Source organism: Salvelinus alpinus, chromosome 6 (assembly GCF_045679555.1).
Source record: "Salvelinus alpinus chromosome 6, SLU_Salpinus.1, whole genome shotgun sequence".
In the NCBI taxonomy this organism is placed as follows: domain Eukaryota; kingdom Metazoa; phylum Chordata; class Actinopteri; order Salmoniformes; family Salmonidae; genus Salvelinus; species Salvelinus alpinus.
Genome location: NC_092091.1, coordinates 74,463,580 through 74,464,491, shown reverse-complemented (window position 1 = coordinate 74,464,491; position 912 = coordinate 74,463,580). Strand labels below are relative to the sequence as shown.

The window sequence follows — 912 nt, the reverse complement described above, 5'->3', positions numbered from 1 at the left end:
GGCATAAAAACAGTTTAGCACATACAGATGTAGGATCTTAATTTGATAAATATTTTGATGCTGAAGGTTTTCCTGCACAGCAGCAATTGCAAAATTGTATTGGATTTGCGTTTTAAGTACTCTAAAGTTTCTAATGTCCACTTTGAAAGTTCAGACTTGATTTTCCCTAACGAACAATATGTCAACCCCGACAAAAATGCCCATTTATTATAATCCATATAATAATTCACATTTCCTATTGCTGCAGGACTATTTTCCTACTGTAGCAAACAGGCTAAAATTAAGATCCTGCATCTGTAGAGGCGATGCTCACAGATTATTTTGTGCAGACCATGAAGTACTGCTTTGTGTTAAGAAGAAGTGTGAAACAAATTGTTTTTGCCATTACTCAAAATGTGCTAACAAGCAGTACATGAAGTCTAGACCTCTTAAAAATGTAACAAGTGTTCTTGTTATCCAACAGGAATCAAACTGCTTACACAAAATGAGGAGTTCCGCATTGTTCTGGTCGGGAAGACCAGAAAAGTGCTGCAGGAAACACCATTCTAGGGAATAAAGCTTTCCCATCAAAAATGTCCTCTATTTCTCAGACAAAAAACTGTGACAAGAGAAGAGGGAAGGTGGGTGAGCAAAGTGTAGCTGTTATTGACACCCCAGGGTTGTTTGATACTACATTGTCCAATGAGGAGTCACTGAAAAGGATTGCTAAATGCATCTCTTTTTCTGCTCCTGGTCCCAATGTGTTCCTGATTGTGATCAAGCTGGCAAGATTCACTAAAGAGGAAAAGGAAACTGTGGAGATAATTCAGAGATTCTTTGGTGATGAAGCATCAAAATACAGCATGGTTCTCTTCACACATGGAGACCTTCTTGATGATGATGATGTAACAATTGAACAGTTCCTGCTTGAAA

At 38.0% G+C, this 912-nt stretch overlaps 1 protein-coding gene across 1 annotated transcript in view; it reads left to right on the top strand.

Moving 5' to 3' along the window:
* The first annotated feature begins 525 nt into the window (after nt 1-525).
* The window catches only part of LOC139579313 (GTPase IMAP family member 9-like), a 1,199-nt gene continuing 812 nt past the window's right edge, over nt 526-912 (top strand). The window contains exon 1 of the mRNA XM_071407872.1: nt 526-912. This exon is cut by the window's right edge and continues 812 nt beyond it. Coding sequence (XP_071263973.1) covers nt 573-912 — 340 coding nt within the window. The 5' untranslated portion in view covers nt 526-572.